The following is a 27645-nucleotide window of genomic DNA, read 5'->3' on the forward strand; positions in this document are numbered from 1 at the left end:
GATTTTAATTAAATAATTCTCTGATTAATTTTATAAATCAATTATCAAATTTGATTATTAGTTTCAATGACACTGCTGAAATATGTTTGAAAGGTTGCAAAAAGTATCGATTCAACACTACATACAGGCACTCAATATAAGCCAATGTAGGTATTCGTAAGATTCCCATGTGAAGGGTGACTATGGTATTTGGACAGGTAGTAAAATTATGAGTTATGAATTGATGACTCATTGAATCAGTTCTAGTGGACTATCGACTCGGTATAAATTTTGAGTAATTACTCAATTGGATTAAAATTATTGGGTTAAAATCAAAAGAAGTTAGTTGTGAACGTGAGGTCAAATAAATTCAATTTTTGTTGATATTTGAAAGGTTGCAAAAAGTATCGATTCAACACTACATACAGGCACTAAATATAAGCCCTAGGTATTCCTAAGATTCCCATGTGAAGGGTGACTATGGTATTTGGACAGGTAGTAAAATTATGAGTTATGAACTGATGACTCATTGAATCAGTTCTAGAGGACTATCGACTCGGTATGAATTTTGAGTGATTACTCAATTGGATTAAAATTATTGGGTTAAAATCAAAAGAAGTTAGTTGTGAACGTGAGGTCAAATAAATTCAATTTTTGTTGATAAATAAGTAATTATTTTCTTTGCTCATTGAATATTGACTTACTCAAAAACACATCCACAGGGATCCACATGATATCCAGAATGTTCCGAACTTTTGAGTCGGCTCAGAAACCGTTTCACTTTTTGAAGTTTTTGTCGCACACCCGAAGATAGAGGTATTCAAAACACTTGAGATTACCAAGTTTTGTGCTAAATTCTGGGAGCTTCTGCAACCTTTTTCAGTTTAGGCCTAACTAACTTTTTTTCAAAACAAAACAAACGGAACATAACAACCTATCAGCTGATATAAGGGCCGCGTTTACACCCAAGGTAGCCACGCAACGTTTACAACGTTACAAGTGATGAAAAACGTTGCTTTATCCTGAACGGATAATGTTCGTTTTCTGAACGGCTGGCTTTCTCCTATCCTGTCTTTCTTCTCACTATGGGGACGATAAGACCTTAGCAGTCAGAGTTCCCTCTATCGAACCCAATAAAGAAAGCAAAAGTTGTGAAAACTGGATGATTTTTCGGATCAAGCTAGAACTTGTATCAAAGAACTACGTTTTTAAGGTCTTCGAAATGATGTATTACAATCTGGGAGTTTCCATTTTAGATTTTGAAGTCGACCCCCCTGGGGCCTAAATTTGGAGATCAATCTTTTTTTTACTATTCTATTTCTTATAATTATATTCTATTCTATTTCTTATATATTCTTTTCTATTTCTATTCTATTTTAGATTGCGGCAGAGACGCACGGTCACGTGGGGGCGGATCTGGCCTCGCTCTGTTCAGAGGCGGCCCTACAGCAGATCCGAGAGAAGATGGACCTGATAGACTTGGAGGATGACCAAATTGACGCCGAGATTTTGGCGTCCCTGGCGGTAAATATTTATTTATTATTATTATTATGAGTGAGTGAGTGAGTGAGTGAGTGAGTGAGTGAGTGAGTTAGTGAGTGAGTGAGAGTGAGTGTGAGTGAGTGAGTGAGTGAGTGAGTGAGAGTGAGTGAGTGAGTGAGTGAGTGAGTGAGTGAGTGAGTGAGTGAGTGGGAGAGTGAGTGAGTGAGTGAGTGAGTTGGTTAGTGAGTTAGTTACTTAGTGAGTGAGTTATTTAGTTAGTTAGTGAGTTAGTGAATTAGTTAGTTAGTTGGTTAGTGAGTTAGTTAGGTACCTTAGTTCTGATTGTTTTTCTCTTTTTTAGTCCGTCCTTCCTTCCTTTATTATTACGATAGTAATAACAAAAAGTGTAGTGGACGGGCTATTGTATTTTCTAATAGATATATTAAATCTAATTCTTCGTCTTGTTGATGATCAGGTGACCATGGAGAACTTCCGCTATGCCATGGGCAAGAGCTCGCCGTCCGCACTGCGAGAGACGATTGTAGAAGTGCCCAACATCACGTGGGAAGATATTGGTGGCCTGGAGGGCGTCAAACGAGAGCTGCAAGAGTTGGTGCAGGTAAGTTTTTTATATATATAGTTTTATCCACCCATAATTTGTTGATCTGAAATGTATGAAAACCAACTTCTATGTTGATCATTTTAAATTTGTTGATCGTTCCAAATGATCAACTTATTTGATCAACATGATGTGACATTTTTTTACATCTTTCTACAATTTTTTTTTTTTCGACTTCAAGTCAAATTTAAATTCTCATCACACTCTTTTTATATGGTTTCGCCGGTTTTTATACAAATACGCGACGTTATAATTTATTATGCTCATTTCGTGACATATGGAAGTAAGTAATGATGACTTTTGTTTTATTTTTCTGGTGAGAAAAACAAAAAAATTGTCACTTTTAAAACTACAAAAAGGATTGTATCTAAATATTGACTTTAGGCACGTATGAGTTGTATAAGTTAGGAGTGTTAAGGTGGATCCATTATTTTAGTGACTTTCCCTTTCTCAGGTAGTTATCTAAATACTCATTTGATCACGTTTCCAGGACCGAAGAGCCACAGTAGGTACCTCACCCATATTAGTCCATTATTTTAGTCACTTTCCCTTTCGCAGGTAGTTATCTAAATATTCATTTGATCACGTTTCCAGGACCGAAGAGCCACAGTAGGTACCTCACCCATATTATTGTTATTGCTCTCTTTTTACTCGGAATTTTCAGTCAGAAAAACATTGTTTTCGCGGAAAAGATCGTGTCATCTTGAAAAATAAAAATAGGTGTCATTAAGGTGGTACCAAAAAAAGATGACCTTTGCTTTTATGAGTCACCTGTAACCCATCTAGATGACCTGTGTTCTCGGATAAATGCCATGAGAACTACAAAGAATTGCAAAGGTGTGAAACAACATAATCAACAGGGGTTTTACAACGTCAAATTTCAGAAGGACGAGGAAAAATTACCTATCATTAAGGTGGTACCAAAAAAGATGACCTTTGCTTTTATGAGTCACCTGTAACCCATCTAGATGACCTGTGTTCTGGAATAATGTGCATGAGAACTACAAAGAATTGCAAAGGTGTGAAACAACATAATCAACAGGGGTTTTACAACGTCAAATTTCAGAAGGACGAGGAAAAAGTATTCAATATTTGAGGAGGAAAAAGTGATCCTGATTTCTTCATTTGCCGACTTCTTACCTTTTTACCGAACCAGATGCAAACCCTTCACGAGTCGGTCGGTTTCATTTTTAAGCGATTTGCCTTGCTTGTTGATTTGGTCTTTTCAAACCGCCAAAAGTGTCAAAATGCAAAAGAAGCAGTTCTGAAACACTACCAGAATTTTGCTAACAAGTCTGTTCTAATGGTCAGCAAGCCGACTGTTTGAAAGGGTATTTTTAAGCGATTTGCCTTGCTTGTTGATTTGATCTTTTCAAACCGCCAAAAGTGTCAAAATGCAAAAGAAGCAGTTTTGAAACACTACCAGAATTTTGCTAACAAGTCTGTTCTAATGGTCAGCAAGCCGACTGTTTGAAAGGGATCAAAACAAGGCGAAATGGTATCACACATTTGGTGACCAAGGCGCGGTAGTCTTTGAGTCTGAACACAACTTCGGTGTACGTGCTACATAATCAATTATTTACATTTTGCTGATGACAGATTGACAGACATCACACCGCATTGACGTTGACGACTGGTCGCATAATTTTCTTTAGTCAACAGAAAAAACCCCCGATATAATTTCATAATGAAGTAGGTACACTGAGCATGTATCAAGAAGAACAAGAAACATAAAAAGCACACACGCAGATTTTTAGAATTTCAGATGAAATTAATGAAAAGAAAAGGCCGACAACCTACTCTATGTTGGGGTTTAACTTCGGTGTACGTGCTACATAATCAATTATTTACATTTTGCTGATGACAGATTGACAGACATCACACCGCATTGACTTTGACGACTGGTCGCATAATTTTCTTTAGTCAACAGAAAAAACCCCCGATATAATTTCATAATGAAGTACACTGAGCATGTATCAAGAAGAACAAACAAGAAACAGCATTGAAATGTGAATCAACTCCTGACTGTCAACGTAGCAATAACAAATCAACAACTGACCATTTCTCTACTATGGATAGCACTGGCTCCTCAATGAATAAGAGGGGAAGGGAGACGGCACCAAAGGAGGGGTGATAGGTCGAAACATAAAAAGCACACACGCAGATTTTTAGAATATCAGATGAAATTAATGAAAAGAAAAAGCCGACAACCTACTCTATGTTGGGGTTTCGACGCTTTTTCCTGCTTAGAAAGCATAATTTCGGCGTCTAAAGCCGCATTTTCAATCTGCCATTTCTCTACTATGGATAGCACTGGCTCCTCAATGAATAAGAGGGGAAGGGAGACGGCACCAAAGGAGGGGTGATAGGTCCGAATGGACAGCAGGTACCAAATCAAACACCCAAGGTTAAAAGGTTATTATCGGGATCCCTAATTTAACCTCTTCGTGTCCCCTCTATGTTAACATCCTACGCAACCGCGCCACCATATCTTTTTCCCTCCAAATAAAACAATTTTGGTGGAAATTGTTTGTTTTCTTGAAGGACCAAATAATAGAGAACACCTGACTAAATTAGATACAGTTGGGACATTAGTGTAGCAGTTTTCTTTTTTCTTCAGTCTTAAGTAGATCTACTGCTCTTTTGAGGCTTTTTAGCGTCACAAGTCTCCAGAAAACTGATCAGCTGCTTTCTCTATTTTCGGTCTATCTTTCTCTTCGTGTTTAATTTGATGTCCCATTTTCAACTGAGAATGTCTATCAAAGATTCACGCGGACGTGGGTACTGAAGAGTCATCACAGGTCTTAATGGTAAAGAAAGCATTAAGGTGATTTACTGCTCTTTAAGGCTTTTTAGCATCACAAGTCTCCAGAAAACTGATCAGCTGCTTTCTCTATTTTCGGTCTATCTTTCTCTTCGTGTTTAATTTGATGTCCCATTTTTAACTGAGAATGTCTATCAAAGATTCACGCGGACGTGGGTACTGAAGAGTCATCACAGGTCTTAATGGTAAAGAAAGCATTAAGGTGATGTATCAGACAGGAAACGACTGAAGAGTCATCACAGGTCTTAATGGTAAAGAAAAAGCATTAAGGTGATGTATCAGACAGGAAACGAAAGAAAGTTATTAGTGAGGATCCTCATGTCCCCAAATATCCCTTCCTCTGTCCTATAGTACTATGTTACTATGATCCCAAAGTCATATAGTTTTATATGTCTCTGGTCACCAAGCAAGGTCCTAATGAATGAGCACGCGATGACCCACCAAGTCTTTGATTAACTCATGAGTCCTGGATATCCTGTCTATTACCTACATGTGATAGAAATAATCTTCTATTGTGCGCTCTGAATTCACCTTATTTGCGAATGCCCTTTTTTCGAATATGCGTATGGGATGAAATGAGGACACTGAAATGGATTCTGTATTCTCTCATGCCAAAATGACGACGCGACGGTAGAAATGTTTTCTTCAACTTTGATGTCAACACCAAAGAAAATTTTGGGCGTAACTCGGGCGAGATTCACCTAGCATCAAATTCACCTAGCATCAAATCCCTCGACGCGACGTCAAATAGAGGCATTCGTACAACGTGACTCCAATTGATGAGTAACCAAGTAGGTGGCACGCTACTGACTCATGGGAATCGAAGCTAAAATAGGTTAATTGATATCCACCTACAGCCCAGTCTCTGGTCACCAAGCAAGGTCCTAATGAATGAGCACGCGATGACCCACCAAGTCTTTGATTAACTCATGAGTCCTGGATATCCTGTCTATTACCTACATGTGATAGAAATAATCTTCTATTGTGCGCTCTGAATTCACCTTATTTGCGAATGCCCTTTTTTCGAATATGCGTATGGGATGAAATGAGGACACTGGAATGGATTCTGTATTCTCTCATGCCAAAATGACGACGCGACGGTAGAAACGTTTTCTTCAACTTTGATGTCAACACCAAAGAAAATTTTGGGCGTAACTCGGGCGAGATTCACCTATGTGTAGCATCAAATCCCTCGACAACTGACGACGCGACGGTAGAAATGTTTTCTTCAATTTTGATGTCAACACCAAAGAAAATTTTGAGCGTAACTCGGGCGAGATTTACCATTTACCGAGATTTACCTGGATTTGTGTAGTAGCATCAAATCCCTCGACGCGACGTCAAATAGAGGCATTCGTACAACATGACTCCACAATTGATGAGTAACCAAGTAGGTGGCACGTCATTCGTACAACGTGACTCCACAATTGATGAGTAACCAAGTAGGTGGCACGCTACTGACTCATGGGAATCGAAGCTAAAATAGGTTAATTGATATCCACCTACAGCCTAGACACGCTACTGACTCATGGGAATCGAAGCTAAAATAGGTTAATTGATACCCACCTACAGCCCAATTCTACGGTTCATAAAATTGATCACGTTATTGATTCTTTTAATTTTTAATTGACTTGTTTACTGAAGATCCTCCAAGTAGCTTAAATTGAATGAAACAACTTTAATTCTAATAGATCGGTACATTATTGAAGTATTGGTTGATTGGATTGTAAATTGCATCAAATGATCGTAGGTTGACCTTAACCGACACATAGGTACATATTATGAAGGAGTAGCCATTGGAAATTATCAGAAAACAGTCATGAGATGACGTTTTTCCATGGAAAGCTCGGACAACCGAGTGTAAAACTGTCCTCTCGTCAAACTCCTAGACAATTTATCTGTAGAACAGGTTTCTAGTGGGGGCACAAACTTGAACTTTCTATACCTGTACGTCACTGCGTCATGAACAAATTGATCGCCCATCAAGACCAGATATCTTTCACCAGGCTCATACATTATTGAAGTATTGGTTGATTGGATTGTAAATTGCATCAAATGATCGTAGGTTGACCTAAACCGACACATAGGAGAATATTATGAAGGAGTAGCCATTGGAAATTATCAGATAACAGTCATGAGCACGCTACTGACTCATGGGAATCGAAGCTAAAATAGGTTAATTGATATCCACCTACAGCCCAATTCTACGGTTCATAAAATTGATCACTTTATTGATTCTTTTAATTGACTTGTTTACTGAAGATCCTCCAAGTAGCTTAAATTGAATGAAACAACTTTAATTCTAATAGATCGGGCATTATTGAAGTATTGGTTGATTGGATTGTAAATTTCATCAAATGATCGTAGGTTGACCTAAACCGACACATAGGAGAATATTATGAAGGAGTAGCCATTGGAAATTATCAGATAACAGTCATGAGATGACGTTTTTCCATGGAAAGCTCGGACAACCGAGTGTAAAACTGTCCTCTCGTCAAACTCCTAGACAATTTATCTTTAGAACAGGTTTCTAGTGAGGGAACAAACTTGAACTTTCTATACCTGTACGTCACTGCGTCATGAACAAATTGATCGCCCATCAAGACCAGATATCTTTCACCAGGCTCATGTGGAAAGCTCGGACAACCGAGTGTAAAACTGTCCTCTCGTCAAACTCCTAGACAATTTATCTTAGAACAGGTTTCTAGTGGCGGAACAAACTTGAACTTTCTATACCTGTACGTCACTGCGTCATGAACTAATTGATCGCCCATCAAGACCAGATATCTTTCACCAGGCTCATCTAGATTCAACACTTCCAAGTCATTACTGCGTTCATCAATGTTTTCTAGTTTCATAGAAACAATAAAGTTATCAAAACACTCTCTGGTGCCCTACATCTTGATTCATTGATGTACTTTTCAATTACGGTTTTTGGTACAAGAGCAGTGTTGAGATTGTCTTTATTTGTACTTGTATTATTGAATGGTACTTCATGTCTACCAGTAAGTACGAGCATTATTAAATAGGACATTGTGTTCACTAAGTATAAGAAACTTGATTATCTTGATTTGGGAACCTACCTCATGTTCGTGATGGTGTTTTCGGTTTCCTTTGACATTAAATTGTACGTAGATAACTTCTACTTCAGGTGGTATCGTTTTGTTTCTATATTCCAAGGATCTATAGAATCGTCCTATTCCATTAGGTGGGTTTCAAAGTTAGTGCGTAGATGTGGATTGTCAACAATCATGTAAAAGTGAACGTTGTACCATCCCAGAAATCTCTGGCAGTGTTTAATTAATGTTCTTACGCGCCTAGGAAAGGTATAGTAGCTACGTTCACTTTAATGTTAATTGTGTATGAGTAGCTGGGTGGCGTTTTGTTTACCTTACTGTCTTTAACAATTTAATTAATGTTCTTACGCGCCTTGGAAAGGTATAGCAGCTACGTTCACTTTAATGTTAATTGTGTATGAGTAGCTGGGTGGCGTTTTGTTTACCTTACTGTCTTTAACAATATTGACATATTGTTGGAAAGGTATAGTAGCTACGTTCACTTAAATGTTAATTGTGTATGAGTAGCTGGGTGGCGTTTTGTTTACCTTACTGTCTTTAACAATATTGACATATTGTCACAGTACACCTGTGATTTCAAAGTTCTGCCTTGTTCTGTTTAGCCTACACATTTCATGCAGTTGTGTGTTAGATCAGGACTTGAGTTTTTCCACAGGAAGTTTGAGGTATTTGATTTTGATACCTACTTACCTAGCAAAGAAAAGAGAAAATCGTGTTCATGTGGCAAGCAAGCAAGCAAGAAAAAGATTATTACAATACAAAGACATTATTTGAAGATGTGTTGAAACATTTTATGAGACGTCTATTTTCTGGTCCAATAGTACTTCTGGAGTGATAGCACTCTACTCAAGTTGTTTACAATCACATTAGCCCTCGTTAAGGGTCATAATAAACATAAAAGTATAAAGTGAAAAAGATTATTACAATACAAAGACATTATTTGAAGATGTGTTAAAACATTTTATGAGACGTCTATTTTCTGGTCCAATAGCACTTCTGGAGTGATAGCACTCTACTCAAGTTGTTTACAATCACATTAGCCCTCGTTAAGGGTCATAATAAACATAAAAGTATAAAGTGACCACCAAAAACTTTTATTAGAGCCACTCGAAAAAAAGGTTTTGGGATCCCAGACGAGCGACTGGAAATCCGTACTGGCGCTATGAGGAGACGGTGCCGTGGTTTTTGGTTTATTACCAGAGTTATCAACAAGGTTGCGTTGGTCTTCCATCAATTTGGTTTCAACACGATTGATTTCACAAGTTCAATTTCTTAATTGATCGTCCCAATTCTTGATGTTCTATTTAATTTCATTTCATAGCGCATCGGGGGTTTTAAATTTTGATACCTTGTTAATATTTCTTGGATAGGTTTTGTGTCTTTGGGCTCAGTACCTTTTCCTCAATGTCTTATTCTAATGTGGTCTTCTTCAAGCTGATGAAGTAAGAAATTTCCTCAATGTCTTATTCTAATGTGGTCTTCTTCAAGGTGATGAAGTAAGAGTAAGTAAATCAATCAAAGCTAGTATTATTTCCATTTTGCTCATGTTAATGGAGTAAATTTGTAAATGTAAATAATCCCTGTGGTTCAATACTAGATACGTACAATTGGAGTACTCGTTTCCTGTGATAACGAATTTTCGTCATGATCCATTTTTCAGTTTTTTATTCATTTTGCTCATGTTTATGGAGTAAATTTGTAAATGTAAATAATCCGTGTGGTTCAATACTAGATACGTACAATTGGAGTACTCGTTTCCTGTGATAACGAATTTTCGTCATGATCCATTTTTCAGTTTTTTATTCCCACCAAAAACCGAGGACATGAATCACTACTCGGAATCATTCATCAAATTAGTAAAACTTATGAAACACACTTCGTGATTCACTTGATCGTACAGTTTTTTTATCATTCTTCGATTCTTGTTTACTCGATTTCGGAATTGACGCATTTGGTTGCTTCAAGAGTGACAAAAATCAACAGGGAAGTGTTATCTCAATTGGAACATTATTTGATAGTGGTTTCAGTGTTAGTGATAATATTGCGTAGCTAAAACTGTTAGGTGCCTCAGTGCGTGTACTGTATAGGTAGATTACGCATGATAAACAACGTATGTGCGTTAGGAAGTTTGTTGTAAACACTTACGCACCAATGATCAAGGTATGAAATATCTCCATGTTGAATTATTCTTGAGTAGGTACCTATTAGGTACTTAATTTCATAGCGAACCTATCAAATTCAAAATAGGTACCCATTATTTGCTTCAACCGTGAATTCTTGGTGAATCTCTAGTCTCTCTTTTGGTCTTTGATGTTCGTACTGTGTTCTACTACATGATTTTACTCTATGACAATAGTAATTATTTACTTAACAGTTAAGCTATTAAGTAGGCAATTCTAGTGTTATAATAGGAGAAGCATTTTTTGATGAACCTTAAGAAAACAATGTGTGAGCGAGATATTCCTGCAAAGACAACGGTTTGGATCTGGCTGTTACATTCCATCTCACACTTGATCATCTAGGATCTAGGCAATCTGGAATGCCAACCCGGGCATTCTTCTCAACCAAAGTAATTACAAACCTTAAGTGATAGCAAACTATTTTATGTAACGCTCATGTTTATGGAGTAAATTTGTAAATGTAAATAATCCGTGTGGTTCAACACTAGATACAATTGGAGTACTCGTTTCCTGTGATAACGAATTTTCGTCATGATCCATTTTTCAGTTTTTTATTCCCACCAAAAACCGAGGACATGAATCACTACTCGGAATCATTCATCAAATTAGTAAAACTTATGAAACACACTTCGTGATTCACTTGATCGTACAGTTTTTTTTATCATTCTTATTTACTCGAGTGCCGAACTCGATTCTTGTTTACTCGATTTCGGAATTGACGCATATGGTTGCTTCAAGGGTGACAAAAATCAACAGGGAAGTGTTATCTCAATGGGAACATTATTTGATAGTGGTTTCAGTGTTAGTGATAATATTGCGTAGCTAAAACTGTTAGGTGCCTCAGTGCGTGTACTGTGTAGGTAGATTACGCATGATAAACAACGCATGTGCGTTAGGAAGTTTGTTGTAAACACTTACGCACCAATGATCAAGGTATGAAATATCTCCATGTTGAATTATTCTAGAGTAGGTACCTATTAGGTACTTAATTTCATAGCGAACCTATCAAATTCAAAATAGGTACCTATTATTTGCTTCAACCGTGAATTCTTGGTGAATCTCTAGTCTCTCTTTTTGGTCTTTGATGTTCGTACTGTGTTCTACTACATGATTTTACTGTATGACAATAGTAATTATTTACTTAACAGTTAAGCTATTAAGTAGGTTAAAGTAGGTACCTATTAGGTACTTAATTTCATAGCGAACCTATCAAATTCAAAATAGGTACCCATTATTTGCTTCAACCGTGAATTCTTGATGAATCTCTAGTCTCTCTTTTGATCTTTGATGTTCGTACTGTGTTCTACTACATGATTTTACTGTATGACAATAGTAATTATTTACTTAACAGTTAAGCTATTAAGTAGGCAATTCTAGTGTTATAATAAGAGAAGCATTTTTTGATAAACCTTAAGAAAACAATGTGTGAGCGAGATATTCCTGCAAAGACAACGGTTTGGATCTAGCTGTTACATTCCATCTCACACTTGATCATCTAGGCATTCTAGGCAATCTGGAATGCCATCCCGGGCATTCTTCTCAACCAAAGTAATTACAAACCTTAAGTGATAGCAAACTATTTTATGTAACACTTGGTCATATGGATAACACTGGTGCCAATGACCTGTACATGGATGACATTCTCAACACTCTACGAGACTTGGACTTTGAACACGATCTAGCTGTTACATTCCATCTCACACTTGATCATCTAGGCAATCTGGAATGCCAACCCGGGCATTCTTCTCAACCAAAGTAATTACAAACCTTAAGTGATAGCAAACTATTTTATGTAACATTACAAAGTGGGGATCGAAATAGAGTTTAGTTCCACCCCACCCTCCCCATGCCGTTCGGGATAAACTGAATCGTATATCTAAATAGAAACAAATTGATTTTAAGATACGTGAATGTTCTTTTACGAGGGGTTGTTTCGAGCGCCTTTTTTTACAGGATTATATTTTCGAAAATTATTTCCACTTGTTCTTGCATTAGTGTCTGATTTCTAATGATTTTGAATCGTGCTTTTTGATAAGTTTTGTGAAAAGCTGGAAGGCCTGCAACCTCAAGTTTCAAATCGAATGTGATTCTTTTTATGGATTTGAACAAATTACTTAAAAAATGCGAATGCACCTATTGTGAATAATATTTTGTGCAAGCTAGAGTAGTTTTGTCTAGCATTTGAATTTTATGTACTTGTAAAAGGAGTGCATTACTCCTTCCAGTTTACTCAAATAGTTACAATACCTATGTGTATGTTGTTTAGGTACCCGAAAATCTAGCTGTTACATTCCATCTCACACTTGATCATCTAGGCAATCTGGAATGCCAACCGGGGCATTCTTCTCAACCAAAGTAATTACAAACCTTAAGTGATAGCAAACTATTTTATGCAACACTTGGTCATATGGATAACACTGGTGCCAATGACCTGTACATGGATGACATTCTCAACACTCTACGAGACTTGGACTTTGAACACCAATTACAAATGTACTGGTTATACCTGATCTTGAGGGACTTATTATTCCACCACCATAACACAAACTTTGAACTTTTTTAAAAAGTTTCTTTTTATAAAATCTCAAAATTATCATGTTTTAAGTTGTTCGTGCACTACTTTGAACACTTGTTAAATAGCAAGTGCGAAGAAAATCGTTAAAAAAGTGCAAAAATAACGTAAACATGTAAGTGATAAGGATTAGAAGGAGGTTAGAGCAGAAAATAGCGAAAGATAAGCAGAATTACTTGGTCATTTCTCCAATACTTGCATACAGGTCGGTACACCCGAATTGTCACTGACCATGATTAAAAGTAAAATAAATCACAGACACAGAAAAAAATAGCAAGTGTTTTTAATTTTTAAAATACATAAGGAAACTGTTCGAATTTTTGCTAAATTTAAAAACAAGTTCAAAATTAAAATCCGCGAAAACACGTCAAAACAAAAAGGCATAAATCGTTAACATTTCCCTATGGAAAGCACTGACAATACTGACATTGAAAATATTGAAATGTGAATCAACTCAATCAACTCCTGACTGTCAACGTAGCAATAACAAATCAACAACAGAACTGACCATTTCTCTACTATGGATAGCACTGGCTCCTCAATGAAAGTCATTACTGCGTTCATCAATGTTTTCTAGTTTCATAGATACAATAAAGTTATCAAAATACTCCCTGGTGCCCTACATCTTGATTCATTGATGTACTTTTCAATTACGGTTTTTGGTACAAGAGCAGTGTTGAGATTGTTTTTATTTGTACTTGTACTATTGAATGGTACTTCATGTCTCCCAGTAAGTACGAGCATTAATAAATAGGACATTGTGTTCATTAAGTATAAGAAACTTGATTAACTTGATTTGGGAACCTACCTCATGTTCATGATAGTGTTTTCGGTTTCCTTTGACATTAAATTGTACGTAGATAACTTCTACTTCAGGTGGTATCTTTCTGTTTCTATATTCCAAGGATCTACTATTGAATGGTACTTCATGTCTACCAGTAAGTACGAGCATTAATAAATAGGACATTGTGTTCACTAAGTATAAGAAACTTGATTATCTTGATTTGGGAACCTACCTCATGTTCATGATGGTGTTTTCGGTTTCCTTTGACATTAAATTGTACGTAGATAACTTCTACTTCAGGTGGTATCTTTCTGTTTCTATATTCCAAGGATCTATAGAATCGTTCTATTCCATTAGCTGGGTTTCAAAGTTAGTGCGTAGATGTGGATTGTCAACAATCATGTAAAAGTGAACGTTGTACCATCTCAGAAATCTCTGGCAGTGTTTAATTAATGTTCTTACGCGTCTTGGAAAGGTATAGTAGCTACGTTCACTTTAATGTTAATTGTGTATGAGTAGCTGGGTGGCGTTTTGTTTACCTTACTGTCTTTAACAATATTGACATATTGTCACAGTACACCTGTGATTTCAAAGTTCTGCCTTGTTCTGTTTAGCCTACACATTTTGATTATACCTAGGTATTTAATAAAGTTTTTTTTTCTTCCTGTAATACCCTTGTACTTTGTATTGCCGAGTATTTTTTCATTGTTACGTATGCATAAGTAAGTCTGTGCCTAACTGGCTGGGCAACTTGTGATGTGGTCTTGAACCATGTCACACTTCTGGGTCACTGAGCTATGCCCTTTATATCTAAACAAATGGGATACAGTAGTTATGAATATGAATACATATTACAACTTTTAATAATTTGAATTCCTGCCCAAGTCTGAGTTCCGACTGATTTGACTTCCAGTCCTTTAATCGGGTGACTTGATAACACATTGTATAACTTCAACACAGTTACTATATGACATTTGGCTTATATTGATTTAATCAGCTAAATTATCAATATTTTCCTTCTGTCAATAAATTCTTCGTTCTTTCCTTTTGCATGACATTTAAATAATATGCACACCCGAATTGTCACTGACCATGATTAAAAGTAAAATAAATCACAGACACAGAAAAAAAAATAGCAAGTGTTTTTAATTTTTAAAATACATGAGGAAACTGTTCGAATTTTTGCTAAATTTAAAAACAAGTTCAAAATTAAAATCCGCGAAAACACGTCAAAACAAAAAGGCATAAATCGCTTAGTAAACCGTTTTTTCTTTCTTTTTAAATGCCATTGTTTTTGTTTATTTTTGACCTTTTTTTATTTTTATATGGCTCTGACCTACGTTAAACCTGGGTGTGCCTTAACGCTCGCAAAATCAACGAGTTCCTAATTTAATTAAGGCCTGGGTTGAATCACCAAGTCATTATTCTGATCGTCAAACCTGGGTGTGCCTTAACGCTCGCAAAATCAACGAGTTCCTAATTTAATTAAGGCCTGGGTTGAATCACCAAGTCATTATTCTGATTTAACAAGGCCCTTGGCAAATTAGTAAAAATGATAATGATGGAGGTTTCATTACTCCTTGACATAACTCGGAACTGTTATTATCAAGACATGCAGTTGATATTTTGTTCCACTGGATAGCGCATCGGGGGTTTTAAATTTTGATACCTTGTTAATATTTATTTATTTATTTATTTATTTACGGGACTAACCCTTTATACAAAAATGACAATAGAAAAAAATACACTAAAACTAAACAAACACATTTCTTGGATAGGTTTTGTGTCTTTGGGCTCAGTACCTTTTCCTCAATGTCTTATTCTAATGTGGTCTTCTTCAAGCTCATGAAGTAAGAGTAAGTAAATCAACCAAAGCTAGTATTATTTCCATTTTCATTTTGCTCATGTTTATGGAGTAAATTTGTAAATGTAAATAATCCGTGTGGTTCAATACTAGATACGTACAATTGGAGTACTCGTTTCCTGTGATAACGAATTTTCGTCATGATCCATTTTTCAGTTTTTTATTCCCACCAAAAACCGAGGACATGAATCACTACTCGGAATCATTCATCAAATTAGTAAAACTTATGAAACACACTTCGTGATTCACTTGATCGTACAGTTTTTTTATCATTCTTATTTACTCGAGTGCCGAATTCGATTCTTGTTTACTCGATTTCGGAATTGACGCATATGGTTGCTTCAAGGGTGACAAAAATCAACAGGGAAGTGTTATCTCAATGGGAACATTATTTGATAGTGGTTTCAGTGTTAGTGATAATATTGCGTAGCTAAAACTGTTAGGTGCCTCAGTGCGTGTACTGTATAGGTAGATTACGCATGATAAACAACGTATGTGCGTTAGGAAGTTTGTTGTAAACACTTACGCACCAATGATCAAGGTATGAAATATCTCCATGTTGAATTATTCTTGAGTAGGTACCTATTAGGTACTTAATTTCATAGCGAACCTATCAAATTCAAAATAGGTACCCATTATTTGCTTCAACCGTGAATTCTTGGTGAATCTCTAGTCTCTCTTTTGGTCTTTGATGTTCGTACTGTGTTCTACTACATGATTTTACTCTATGACAATAGTAATTATTTACTTAACAGTTAAGCTATTAAGTAGGCAATTCTAGTGTTATAATAAGAGAAGCATTTTTTGATAAACCTTAAGAAAACAATGTGTGAGCGAGATATTCCTGCAAAGACAACGGTTTGGATCTGGCTGTTACATTCCATCTCACACTTGATCATCTAGGATCTAGGCAATCTGGAATGCCAACCCGGGCATTCTTCTCAACCAAAGTAATTACAAACCTTAAGTGATAGCAAGCTATTTTATGCAACACTTGGTCATATGGATAACACTGGTGCCAATGACCTGTACATGGATGACATTCTCAACACTCTACGAGACTTGGACTTTGAACACTTGTTAAATAGCAAGTGCGAAGAAAATCGTTAAAAAAGTGCAAAAATAACGTAAACATGTAAGTGATAAGGATTAGAAGGAGGTTAGAGCAGAAAATAGCGAAAGATAAGCAGAATTACTTGGTCATTTCTCCAATACTTGCACACAGGTCGGTACAACAGGTGATAATTTATATTGAATGGATCTGCATAGTTGTACATAACGTATTCCATAATTATATTGGTAATATATCTTAGAGTGATCTTTAAAATGAGGAAAAATCTCGGAAGATGAAAGCAATTGGCGAAGATACAAATTAAGGCAAAAGCTAAGTTCTAAATTAATCCCATAGTAATTTGTTTACAGGTCGGTACAACAGGTGATAATTTATATTGAATGGATCTGCATAGTTGTACATAGCGTATTCCATAATTATGTATATTGGTAATATATCTTAGAGTGATCTTTAAATAAGGAAAAATCTCGGAAGATGAAAGCAATTGGCGAAGATACAAATTAAGGCAAAAGCTAAGTTCTAAATTAATCCCATAGTAATTTGTTACGTATTCCTTAATTATATTGGTAATATATCTTAGAGTGATCTTTAAAATGAGGAAAAATCTTGGAAGATGAAAGCAATTGGCGAAGATACAAATTAAGGCAAAAGCTAAGTTCTAAATTAATCCCATAGTAATTTGTTTGGACGTCTTCTACCTTCTCAAACACAACTACGAGAACCTATAATAAATTTACATAAATTTTGCTTTTCAAGTACAGATGTAAAATGTAGAGCCCTAATTTTACGGTCCACTATCACTACTCTAATTTTATATCCATCCTTCTTCGATTTTCTCACGCTTGTTCAGAAATCAAGGAAGATGTGATTAATGACAATTTCCTGTGGATATGATTTGTCTTTGCAAAACGATCACACTGACCAGAATAGAGACCTAACGTAACCCCTAACTCTTTGTGCAAAGGTTTGGGTACAGGAAACGGACCAAATGTTAGTAGCTTGCATCGAAATTTGTGTGCCTCTTTATCCTTAGTAAACCGTTTTTTCTTTCTTTTTAAATGCCATTGTTTTTGTTTATTTTTGACCTTTTTTTTATTTTTATATGGCTCTGACCTATACGTCAAACACTTGCATCGAAATTTATGTGCCTCCTTAGTAAACCGTTTTTTCTTTCTTTTTAAATGCTATTGTTTTTGTTTATTTTTGACCTTTTTTTTTATTTTTATATGGCTCTGACCTGCGTCAAATCTGGGTGTGCCTTAACGCTCGCAAAATCGATGAGTTCCTAATTTAATTAAGGCCTGGGTTGAACCACCAAGTCATTATTCTGATTTAGCAAGGCCCTTGGCAAATTAGTCAAAATGATAATGATGGAGGTTTCATTACTCCTTGACATAACTCGGAACTGTTATTATCAAGACATGCAGTTGATATTTTGTTCCACTGTACGTCAAACCTGGGTGTGCCTTAACGCTCGCAAAATCAACGAGTTCCCAATTTAATTAAGGCCTGGGTTGAATCACCAAGTCATTATTCTGATTTAACAAGGCCCTTGGCAAATTAGTCAAAATGATAATGATGGAGGTTTCATTACTCCTTGACATAACTCGGAACTGTTATTATCAAGACATGATCTATGTTAACATTCTACGCACCCGCGCCATCATATCTTTTTCCCTCCAAATAAAACAATTTTTCGTGGAAATTTTCTCGAAGTTTGTTTTCTTGAAGGACCAAATAATAGAGAACACCTGACTGAATGAGAAACAGTTGGAACATTAGTGTAGCAGTTTCTTTTTTCTTCAGTCTTAAGTAGATTTACTGCTCTTGTTCCACTGTTTATTTTACGCTTTCATGGATTCTGGTTGTTTTCTTTTCCTTTACAAATAGATAATGACAAGAGAGGCACGGGGAGTTGACGTAGACAATGCTAAAATAGTCATAGTATAGGTCTACTTATCAATAATAAATATCTACTCATAATTATTGTAGTGTTAATCATTACTGACAGACTGATCATACAAATTAATTACTTGAGAAAAAAGACCTACAGGAAAACATTACGTCCTAGTGTTTCGAATCGAACCTGAACCCTCATCTTGGAAGGTTTGACATGATATGACAGCTGAGGGCTGAGGGTATTACACTCACTTGACATTTGATACTGAACCCTGAATTCCAGAGTTCCAAAAAAACCCACCCCTAAATCTTTGAAAATTATCTGTCCCAAAAAATCCCAATTACCAATTAGGTATAAATTTTCCTGTTTAAATTACAAGGGAACAAAAAAAGGTGGGTGTATTTGACACTTGAAATCTCCAATTAGTTAAGTAATTATTTTTTTACGAGTTTTTTAAAATTAACAAATTTCTCAAATGCATACCATAACTGAATTCTAGTCTAAAGTAAGCAATGACATCATACTCGTATTTCTGGAGTCTGGAGTGGAAAGATAAAAAGTGTCCATCTCTACAATATGGATTCTGGTGGTGATCTATCTCTATTATGAGATCTAGTATGCAGTTAATCATGTATTTAACCAATACTGCGTAGTTATGTAAAATACTTTATACTTACCTAAACACAGCTACAACGTTGGTCGTCGGCCAGCCCAGCGCGAACGACGTGTCCGGCGATTTGCTCAACTCAGTCACCTCATCGATGCAACTTTTGCTCATCCAAATTTCCGACACCCGGACTTTCTCCTTGAGCTTAAAGTTGCCACCAGATCGCGCTTTGGCTACCAGAAGTAAGTCGTTGAACAGGAACAGATGCCGGTCCTGACTTTGAACACCCTGGAGAAAGAGAAAAAAGAAACCATGAGTACCCGTGAACAAATTAAGGAGTTTTCCGATTAGAAGATTGGTATAGATTGAAGATTGAGTATATAGAAGATGGACCTCGGTGGTAATACACTCTTCTAGATTCGAAGATCTTGAAGGTCCTGTAAGCAACAATGTTAAATGCCTAGATGGTAGGAAAGTAGGAAACTAATGACACCATCTTATCCATAATTTCTTCATGAGATGTACCTACAATGTTCCTAACTTTAAAGTTACTGTTGAAAAAAATCATGATCAGAATTGGTATTGGTATAAGTAGGGCCATCGGTTCTAATTAACGCCCTTGGTCACTGCGACCTGGTTAGATCTTTTGTGATAACGATCAGAATCACCCATTTTCTTGGACTAAACTCTTGAATTTTTATCCCACTTCCACTTTCTATAAGTTATCTACAAGGTATGCCATTAGTCACAACAGAATAATGCACGTGGGCCGATTAGGTCATTAGGTTGATATTATTTTATGCACAATTTTTCGCACAATAGTGCATTCTTACCCCCACATTAATAGTACATTCCTACCCCACATAAATCAATGTAAGAGCTTGGGATATCTACCTACTTCTTTGGATTTATGTAAGTCACTTAAGTCAGGTAAGACATACATAAGAGGCAAGAGTGATTGGTCAGGTATTTTCCAAGGTGACCCAATTCTAGAATTCCCATCAATTTGTCGATCGATCTAACAGTAAGTGGATTTCCCTATCAAACTTACCGTGCAGAATTGAACCGGGGCTTCCATGAGGAAGGTCCTGGTATCGGTCCCAGGGGCGGGTGTCCTCGGTGGTGAGTTTTCATGGCGTAGAGACTTTGCTGACAGCGCCCTCTGGAGTCGGGAGGCCGTGCCTGATCGTTTCCGCATTAGTCCTTTCATCTTCTGTGGAGCAGAAAACATGGAGAAGGGAATCAGAAAAATTGTCAGTAAAATTGAGAAAATCGGTAACAAAATCAAAATCAAAATACCGAAGAACTAGAGAATGTTGTCCACAAAGATACTCGTATATGCCGTATTTGTTCAATATTTGCTGATCAGAATAGCTTGATAGATCGGCAAACCTGAGTGTTGAGTGAGTGGGTATAATGAGGAGTTGTCCACAAAGATATATGCCGTTTGTTCAATATTTGCTGATCAGAATAGCTTGATAGATCGGCAAACCTGAGTGTTGAGTGAGTGGGTATAATGAGGACATATAGATCAGCATAATTTCTCAGTGACTACTGCTGACACTGATAAGCTGCCTACTGCCTACCCTAGAATCTGCTACACAGGAAGAAAAACAAAGTGCTAAACACTATATGAATTACTAAGAAAGTAAAGAGAGGTTATCGATCTTTATCGTAGAAAGCGTTGGCAAATCATGGAGTAGGCAGTTTGGGTCTAGAGATCTAGGAAAGCCGCTATCACTCCCCACATACTCTAGGTGCCAATGCCTACAGCCACGGAAATACTTGCCTACTAAACATAAACAGGAAATTGACTCCTAGATTATTTTCCTCCCGAGGCCCTCTAGGTCTAGGTGCCAATGCCTACAGCCACGGAAATACTTGCCTACTAAACATAAACAGGAAATTGACTCCTAGATTATTTTCCTCCCGAGGCACTCTATGTCTAGGTGCCAATGCCTACAGTCACGGAAATACTTGCCTACTAAACATAAACAGGAAATTGACTCCTAGATTATTTTCCTCCCGAGGCTCCTCTGGCTTTGTCGGATCTTATTATACGTCAGGCAAATTTTACTTCGCCTGACGATATTGTTTGATTCGCGACTTCACAGCGCCATCACCACGTCAAAATCTAATTAACAAGGCACAACTTCTATAGGATATAGGTATGATCTCCCTTGATCTTTTCTTCTTGTAGTAGGTACCTACCTACCTGCTAGTGTACTGGGTAGGTATCCATTTACTTGTAAGGAACTTCACAGCGCCATCACCACGTCAAAATCTAATTAACAAGGCACAACTTCTATAGGTTAAAGGTATGATCTCCCTTGATCTTTTCTTCTTGTAGTAGGTACCTACCTACCTGCTAGTGTACTGGGTAGGTATCCATTTACTTGTAAGGTGCCATACTACGGTGTGCTTTGAAGTGACGGGTGATCAACTTTGATTATACCTAGGTATTTAATAAAGTTTTTTTTTCTTCCTGCAATACCCTTGTACTTTGTATTGCCGAGTATTTTTTCATTGTTACGTATGCATAAGTAAGTCTGTGCCTAACTGGCTGGGCAACTTGTGCAACTTGTTCAGATAGGAGCTCAAGAGACCAGTTGAGATAAGAATTCTGATAGTGGATTATACTCGTATATTGGGAGCAAAAAAGTTGCCATGCCCCCAAAATATACCATATTGTAAAGCAATTAAGAAGGTTACCTTTTATACCTTTTAGGAGGGAAATCACCATTACTTTGGGATAATTCATGACAATTTGTAAACGTCGGGATTATAGGGACCTATGGAAGAATTCATTAGTCTCAAAAATAACCAATACAACGGACAGAAAAATTCGTAACTCCCCGAATGTCAAGACAAGAAACTTGCTCACGAGACCATCAACTTACTTTGTCCAAACACGTCATGTAGGGGAAGCAACGATTTTTATTATTTACTCAACTACAACTTTGTATGCGATCCATACCTTACTATTACACACACTGATAACAATTGCATAAGAACTTTAATAGTGATCGAAAAAAAAAAAACTATCCTGAGAAAGCTACTATATCTTCAAACCCAAATTTTTTATAATCTAAATTCACATCACAGTGATAACTCCAAACATTTCTGCAATAAATGCGTCTACAATAGGGTCAATAGGACGACTTGAGTTGGGCGCATTCCTTCCAGGTAACCTTTGTTAAAAAGAAATGTGGAAAGTCAAAATGTCATGTACCTGATGTCAAAAACATTTCTAAATGATATCTCCCATCAACCTATAAGGAAACTAATATTGACATGAGACGGGGGCGGCTCAAATCTTTTAGTTTGTGAAGTATTTTCAATTACGGAGATTCATAATGTGCATTTTATGGGGGGAAAGGACAAGGACCTTAGAAACACTGTCCAAATATTGTTCAGAAAACCAAAAATGTCATTTCTCCATAACCTAATGCTAAATTCAATTGGACTGGTCACCAGTGTTCTTCAAAAATTATGTTCACAAGGACTCTTGCAAATAAATCAGCAATTTTAATAACTATTCGTACATCGGTATTTTTCATATTGGTATCCACCATGTTTGTAGCCTTCTCTCGAAAATGTGACCTTACATTGACATTTTGACAATTTTACAGTTCAATTTTCAATTAGTGAGCCGCCACTTTCAAAACTATTTTTAAACAGTGCACAAAAACCCATCATAATAGTGTAGAACTACATTGGGAACTCGTAGGTAGGTACATCGATATTTTTCATATTGGCATCCACCATGTTTGTAGCCTTCTCTCGAAAATGTGACCTTACATTGACATTTTGATAATTTTACAGTTCAATTTTCAATTAGTGAGCCGCCACTTTCAAAACTATTTTTAAACAGTGCACACAAACCCATCATAATACATTGGGAATTCGGGAATATACTTTTCTTCATAAAAAATGAAAGAGTTGTTCAGTTTTTATGAAGTGTCTGGCATTTTCTTTTGTTTCCAACACAATACCAAGAAATCGACGACTTTTACCTAGAATCCATAAAATGTTGGAGCCACTATTCATATCCAAAATGACTTGTCTAGATATTCTGGAGCTTCACATCAATCCATCATAGTTGATGTTGTGAACTACTTTGGTCCTCTCAAGGGAATAATAATGTTATTACCTCATATCAAGTACATAATGAGTGTCTCATAAGGGCGCCGACCAAGGAAAATCGGAAATTCCAAAAAAAATAGCAAAAGATCAAAGAACATACTTGGGAGTAATAGGGAAAATGAAATTTAAGCACTTCATACTAGCTTTATTGCACCTGGCTGGAGTCCCAGATTCGGCTTCTGAAGTTCACTTGCTCATATGGTTCCGCAGATTTGAACTCTGATAAGACTCTAATTTATTCCCAAAATAATGCAATAAATAATAGATTTTATAGTGAGGTACAAATCGATGTACCTACAGTAAATTATGTATCATGTTCGATACACTTCTGCACTTTTTTGTCGATTTGTGACTTATGTAAGGGGGGCACGTACCAAAGAAAGCTACTCATAATTATTGTAGTGTTAATCATTACTGACAGACTGATCATACAAATTAATTACTTGAGAAAAAAGACCTACAGGAAAACATTACGTCCTAGTGTTTAGAATCGAACCTGAACCCTCATCTTGGAAGGTTTGACATGATATGACAGCTGAGGGCTGAGGGTATTACACTCACTTGACATTTGATACTGAACCCTGAATTCCAGAGTTCCAAAAAAACCCACCCCTAAATCTTTGAAAATTATCTGTCCCAAAAAATCCCAATTACCAATTAGGTATAAATTTTCCTGTTTAAATTACAAGGGAACAAAAAAAGGTGGGTGTATTTGACACTTGAAATCTCCAATTAGTTAAGTAATTATTTTTTTACGAGTTTTTTAAAATTAACAAATTTCTCAAATGCATACCATAACTGAATTCTAGCCTAAAGTAAGCAATGACATCATACTCGTATTTCTGGAGTCTGGAGTGGAAAGATAAAAAGTGTCCATCTCTACAATATGGATTCTGGTGGTGATCTATCTCTATCATGAGATCTAGTATGCAGTTAATCATGTATTAAACCAATACTGCGTAGTTAGGTAAAATGTAAAATACTTTATACTTACCTAAACACAGCTACAACGTTGGTCGTCGGCCAGCCCAGCGCAAACGATGTGTCCGGCGATTTGCTCAACTCAGTCACCTCATCGATGCAACTTTTGCTCATCCAAATTTCCGACACCCGGACTTTCTCCTTGAGCTTGAAGTTGCCACCAGATCGCGCTTTGGCTACCAGAAGCAAGTCGTTGAACAGGAACAAATGCCGGTCCTGACTTTGAACACCCTGGAGAAAGAGAAAAATCTGGTGTGAACATCACACGACTTTCTATTACATTAAACTTCTCAACTGTAAGTCGGACAGTTCTAAAAGTTTCACCATTGATGCCGGTCCTGACTTTGAACACCCTGGAGAAAGAGAAAAAAGAAACCATGAGTAGCCGTGAACAAATTAAGGAGTTTTCCGATTAGAAGATTGGTATAGATTGGAGGTTGAGTATATAGAAGATGGACCTCAGTGGTAATACACTCTTCTAGATACTAGATTCGAAAATCTTGAAGGTCCCGTAAGCAACAATGTTAAATGCTTAGATGGTAGGAAAGTAGGAAACTAATGACACCATCTTATCCATAATTTCTTCATGAGATGTACAATGTTCCTAACTTTAAAGTTACTCTTGAAAAAAATCATGATCAGAATTGGTATTGGTATAAGTAGGGCCATCGGTTCTAATTAACGCCCTTGGTCATTGCGACCTGGTTAGATCTTTTGTGATAACGATCAGAATCACCTATTTTCTTGGACTAAACTCTTGAATTTTTATCTCACTTCCACTTTCTATAAGTTATCTACAAGGTATGCCATTAGTCACAACAGAATAATGCACGTGGGCCGATTGGGTCATTAGGTTGATATTATTTTATGCACAATTTTTCGCACAATAGTGCATTCTTACCCCCACATTAATAGTACATTCCTACCCCACATAAATCAATGTAAGAGCTTGGGATATCTACCTACTTCTTTGGATTTATGTAAGTCACTTAAGTCAGGTAAGACATACATAAGAGGCAAGAGTGATTGGTCAGGTATTTTCCAAGGTGACCCAATTCTAGAATTCCCATCAATTTGTCGATCGATCTAACAGTAAGTGGACTTTCTCAACAAACTTACCGTGCAGAATTGAACCGGGGCTTCCATGAGGAAGGTCCTGGTATCGGTCCCAGGGGCGGGTGTCCTCGGTGGTGCCCTATCAAACTTACCGTGCAGAATTGAACCGGGGCTTCCATGAGGAAGGTCCTGGTATCGGTCCCAGGGGCGGGTGTCCTCGGTGGTGCTTGAAAAAAATCATGATCAGAATTGGTATTGGTATAAGTAGGGCCATCGGTTCTAATTAACGCCCTTGGTCATTGCGACCTGGTTAGATCTTTTGTGATAACGATCAGAATCACCTATTTTCTTGGACTAAACTCTTGAATTTTTATCTCACTTCCATTTTCTGTAAGTTATCTAAAAAGTATGCCATTAGTCACAACAGAATAATGCACGTGGGCCGATTGGGTCATTAGGTTGATATTATTTTATGCAATTTTTCGCACAATAGTGCATTCTTACCCCCACATTAATAGTACATTCCTACCCCACATAAATCAATGTAAGAGCTTGGGATATCTACCTACTTCTTTGGATTTATGTAAGTCACTTAAGTCAGGTAAGACATACATAAGAGGCAAGAGTGATTGGTCAGGTATTTTCCAAGGTGACCCAATTCTAGAATTCCCATCAATTTGTCGATCGATCTAACAGTAAGTGGACTTTCTCAACAAACTTACCGTGCAGAATTGAACCGGGGCTTCCATGAGGAAGGTCCTGGTATCGGTCCCAGGGGCGGGTGTCCTCGGTGGTGAGTTTTCATGGCGTAGAGACTTTGCTGACAGCGCCCTCTGGAGTCGGGAGGCCGTGCCTGATCGTTTCCGCATTAGTCCTTTCATCTTCTGTGGAGCAGAAAACATGGAGAAGGGAATCAGAAAAATTGTCAGTAAAATTGAGAAAATCGGTAACAAAATCAAAATACCGAAGAACTAGAGAATTTGTCCACAAAGATATATGCCGTATTTGTTCAATATTTGCTGATCAGAATAGCTTGATAGATCGGCAAACCTGAGTGTTGAGTGAGTGGGTATAATGAGGATAAGCCAAAGAAATAATCAGCAAAAAAGTTTTCCTTACAACGTCGACAAACCAGGAAATGAAAGGGGGATAAGTTCAATTACACATGGGTGGTAAAAAAAAGTCTTCGGCGTCATTTTCTAAAATGATTGCTTCTTAAGACAAATCGTTCAATGACTTCATAAAACTAATCTCTATATTATATTACTTGACAGTGCTGAATTATGTCTTAGGTGGGTGAAAAAAAATCAAGAAATGCGGAAAGGTCTCCAGATTGTAGTCTCAGGCTCTCAGGTCACCAGACTGATTTTATCAATACTGTCATCGGAGTTTTTGCAATGAGGTGTTTTAAATTGAACGCGAAAGTTTCAAGTGAGTAGGTGATTTGTGATATTTTTTTCTGAGTTTGGAGCGTGTATCTCTCTTTCATAAACTTTTTTCCGCTTTTTTTTGTTGCTTAACTATAAAATCTTGAATAATCGGGTGATCAATACACAACATAATATTTTATCTGATTCACTAATATATCTGCTGGATGAGTTATGCAACATGCATTCTCGTTACAAGCGTCTCCAATTGCATATAGCATGTCATTATTGCTCACATATCTCTCAGAAGACAATAGGATCACTACTAAGTATATACCTACTTTGATATATATAAGATATAATTATCTACCTCTAATCAACATATGGGTACAAAATACAAGATGGGTACATAGTATAAATGCATTAAAAGAATACAAAGATACCCATTTGTAGGCGACTTTCTCGTTCTCGCATACATTAAAAACTCCGTTTATTGTTTTCCTGTGAGACTGTTCGTCTGTATGTCTGTGTGCCGAGGTTTTTGCATTGTCATAACTGATGGCAACACATAAAACACTTTTGCCTCCTGAGAACAATCGAAAGTTTTTCGAGCCCGTAACGTAACTTTCAGATGCACTCTCGTCTACACCTTATCGGGACAAGCTTTTACGTCACACTCCATTATTGTATGCAATAAAACAAAACAAGTTAGGAGAGAACAAAACTGTGCTCAATTGGTTTCTTAATGAGATACATGCAACTTGTTCAGATAGGAGCTCAAGAGACCAGTTGAGATAAGAATTCTGATAGTGGATTATACTCGTATATTGGGAGCAAAAAAGTTACCGGACAAAGCGATAAGAACTTAGAATGGATTCATGGAGAGTACCTTTGGTTTGGTCAATAGGAATGGCAAAGCTATTGAAACCCGAAAAAGAGAACTAGTGTCAGAGTATGTCAGAGTCTTGATTTCGGCCAGTGATGACGAGGGAGTCTGGTGAATTATAATTCAGTCTTCCACTAACTTTCAACACGAAATGTTTTCTTTCTTAGTTTCCTTAACCTAAAACACCAGAATACTTGAAAATCTGACTACCTACTTGAAGACCAATATTAGAAATACATGGTATGTGAG

At 36.9% G+C, this 27645-nt stretch overlaps 1 protein-coding gene across 4 annotated transcripts in view; it reads right to left on the reverse strand.

Annotated features, from left to right (window-relative positions):
- The window catches only part of LOC103512169 (rho GTPase-activating protein 20), an 88989-nt gene that overhangs the window by 16671 nt on the left and 44673 nt on the right, over window positions 1–27645 (reverse strand). For 2 of the 4 annotated variants that reach the window (XM_026825730.1, XM_026825729.1), the window contains exons 5-6: window positions 25866–26027; window positions 24101–24318 (exon numbers count right to left, since the gene is read on the reverse strand). In XM_026825730.1, coding sequence (XP_026681531.1) covers window positions 24101–24318; window positions 25866–26027 — 380 coding nt within the window. Of the gene's footprint in view, window positions 1–19030; window positions 19249–20011; window positions 20193–24100; window positions 24319–25206; window positions 25273–25865; window positions 26028–27645 lie in introns of those variants that run through there. The other 2 variants (XM_026825731.1, XM_017445294.2) reach the window with 2 other exon arrangements.

This window comes from Diaphorina citri, unplaced genomic scaffold (assembly GCF_000475195.1).
Source record: "Diaphorina citri unplaced genomic scaffold, Diaci psyllid genome assembly version 1.1 scaffold803, whole genome shotgun sequence".
In the NCBI taxonomy this organism is placed as follows: domain Eukaryota; kingdom Metazoa; phylum Arthropoda; class Insecta; order Hemiptera; family Psyllidae; genus Diaphorina; species Diaphorina citri.